This window comes from Opisthorchis viverrini (assembly GCF_000715545.1).
Source record: "Opisthorchis viverrini unplaced genomic scaffold opera_v5_179, whole genome shotgun sequence".
Lineage (NCBI taxonomy): Eukaryota > Metazoa > Platyhelminthes > Trematoda > Opisthorchiida > Opisthorchiidae > Opisthorchis > Opisthorchis viverrini.
In genome coordinates, this window is record NW_008751828.1 from 950,468 (window position 1) to 952,951 (window position 2,484).

The 2,484-nt window shown below is 43.8% G+C and overlaps 1 protein-coding gene across 1 annotated transcript in view; it reads left to right on the forward strand.

Moving 5' to 3' along the window:
* Positions 1-1,533, forward strand: part of T265_07464 (hypothetical protein) — a gene marked incomplete at both ends in the record, with an annotated part of 17,016 nt that extends 15,483 nt beyond the window's left edge. The window contains one exon of the mRNA XM_009172993.1: positions 929-1,533. Within this exon, the coding sequence (XP_009171257.1) occupies positions 929-1,237 (309 nt within the window). The remainder of the gene's footprint in view (positions 1-928) is intronic.
* Positions 1,534-2,484: the final 951 nt, after the last annotated feature.

Genomic DNA, 2,484 nt, shown 5'->3' on the forward strand with positions numbered 1-2,484 from the left:
TTGTGAAGTTTCTCATGGACGAACAGTTGTCCTCAGTTGGAGGATGTTTCTTGTATTGGAAATTTGGTATGAGAGGACTACGCTATCATGACGCTAGTCTCAGTGTTCCATTGTAATATCATCACCAAGAAGGAGCGAGATAGCTCAATGGTTAGAGCGCAAATCGAAAGAGCCGTGGTTCGAACCCGACCTTTGCCTCTTGGCTTCCCCTGTCTAGGCTGGCACTATCCCAGCCCTCGTGCCTCTTTCGGGTGGTATGTCAGTTAGGTGCCGAAAGGGTGCTACAACTGAACGACTTTTTTGTGATCAGAAATTAAGGTCTGTATGTAGGGATTTGTTTGTACGCTGGGCACAATAATTCCCGCGAAGAACTATCCACTAATAAGACAAGTTGCGACACTCCTCGTGAGTGACTTTCTTTGAAGGGGCCACTATTCTGATGATTTCAGTCGTCAGTAATCCGGTTGTCACCTTTTTGTTGCGTAAACATGATTGAGAAGTCCTACAAATCGTAGGCTACTCCCTATTTCATGTATTTCGAATACCACAAAAGTAGATAATTCTGAAAGCATACGTACAACGCAAGTAGTGCGTAGCATAGGGCAAACCTTTATCTTCCGAACCGCTTTTTCGGTGGTTTTCGCTCATGAACTGCTACGCACTATACATACCACTATTCACCGTGAGCTCACATTTTCAACTTAGTTGTGCTTGTAGCTGGACAAAGTTAATCAGAGGATATCAGCAGTTTGGTACTGAATACCTATCTACTTTCAGGAGAATTTTTGTTCATGTTTCTGTATAATTTGGTTAACTTTGGAGATCCGAGACTGTTACCGTTCATATTCACACCGCTTTTGCTACTTTATTTGTACGCATTATTACCCTATAAAAGTAGCGACCTTATCTTTCATGTCCTTCAATTCAGGGTCCTGATTCGGTCGCATTGAATGACACTGGTCCTCTTACAGATTCGGAGAAAGGAAAGCAAGTTGTTTGGGATGATGAAGAAAACAGAGTAACCTATGTCTACTCCATGTTCCACTTCATGCTACTGTTGGCAACACTGTACGTGATGGTGATGTTGACCAACTGGCTGAAACCTGAGAACGACCTAAAATCACTCTCCGCCAACGTCGCTAGTTACTGGGTGCGGATGGTGAGCAGTTGGGTATGCTTGTTGCTATACCTGTGGACCATGGTTGCACCAATTATTCTACCTGATCGACAATTTTGAGTGTTGCTTTCCATCGCGTCATCATTCATTAGTTATCAAACTCCATTCATTACAAATTATGTTATACTTTACTTGAACTACTCATTGGCAAATTTCGCTATTCGTTCAGAAACATGTGTTCCATCCACAGTCCTAATTGCTTTCAGGCCTCCGGGCTTGCATCTACATTTCGTCATTGCTGCACTATGTTGTCATGAAATAAAGCGCATGCTCGCTGATGGCTTGATTTTCGTGAGTGGTCGCATATGCCAACCAATCTCACACTTGAATAATACAAAAACAAGACAATGAATTCGGAATGTCGATATTCGGCTTTTGTCTCTTCATTCCCAATATTAAAAATAAACTTTGCATCGTGATGAGACATAAACAGCGAGAAGACTGGAACGGAGCCACTCGTATAGTGGGCAAATTCAGTCCAGTTGTTGAATCGAAGGAAAGCTGATAGCTTGTATCAGTGTCTTTCGTATGCATTAGCTGGGTTGGTGTTAATTGTTAAACCTGACATCACTGAAAGCTAAGGTTGACACTGTGGAGTGGAATTCTGGGCTCTCTATTGGAGTCGCCTCTGTGTCGAGTGGACGGAATATGTCTGGCGATCGATGAGCCAGGTTGTCGGGTCTCAGCTTGCAGGTCGTCGGTTGGTCGATTCGTCACCTTACTCAAATAAAGATGCAAATGGCCTGAGAAGCGTCCACACAACTTATCTGTTCTGCTAATATATGTCTCACTGCAACTGCATGTGAACCGTCACACGACGTGTGCGGCAGAGAGATTGGGCGCATCGGATATTGACTTGTCTCGCTGATGACAGCAGGATTCGTTGGATGCTTGGGCACGTACGATTACAGCACGTAATTTGTGTCGGTTGGTTGCGCTAAAGTGATCTCCTTCAAGCTGAAGCCTGATATAAAAAGCCCACACTAATCCTAATCTTTTAGGCGATAGTCGGCCTGGTGTGCTAAACTGCATAGAACATCAGAAAACTGTCTAAGAATAGTTTTCTCTTAGACGTTCGTTAACTCCGAAAAGTGATTATAACTGATGCCTCGAACGTCATTACATCCGTATTTACAAAAGGCTTGTTGTAAGGGAAATGCACGTGGAATAGCTTCGGTCACCTCGTAACGTAATCATTGTGCCTCCGTTCTTCTCACTATATCCTCTGGTTGGTCGCGTTGATGGGCTTCAGTGAACAGTCAACGGGCGCCGTTGTACCCATAAACTATGCGCATACAGAAAGTGGG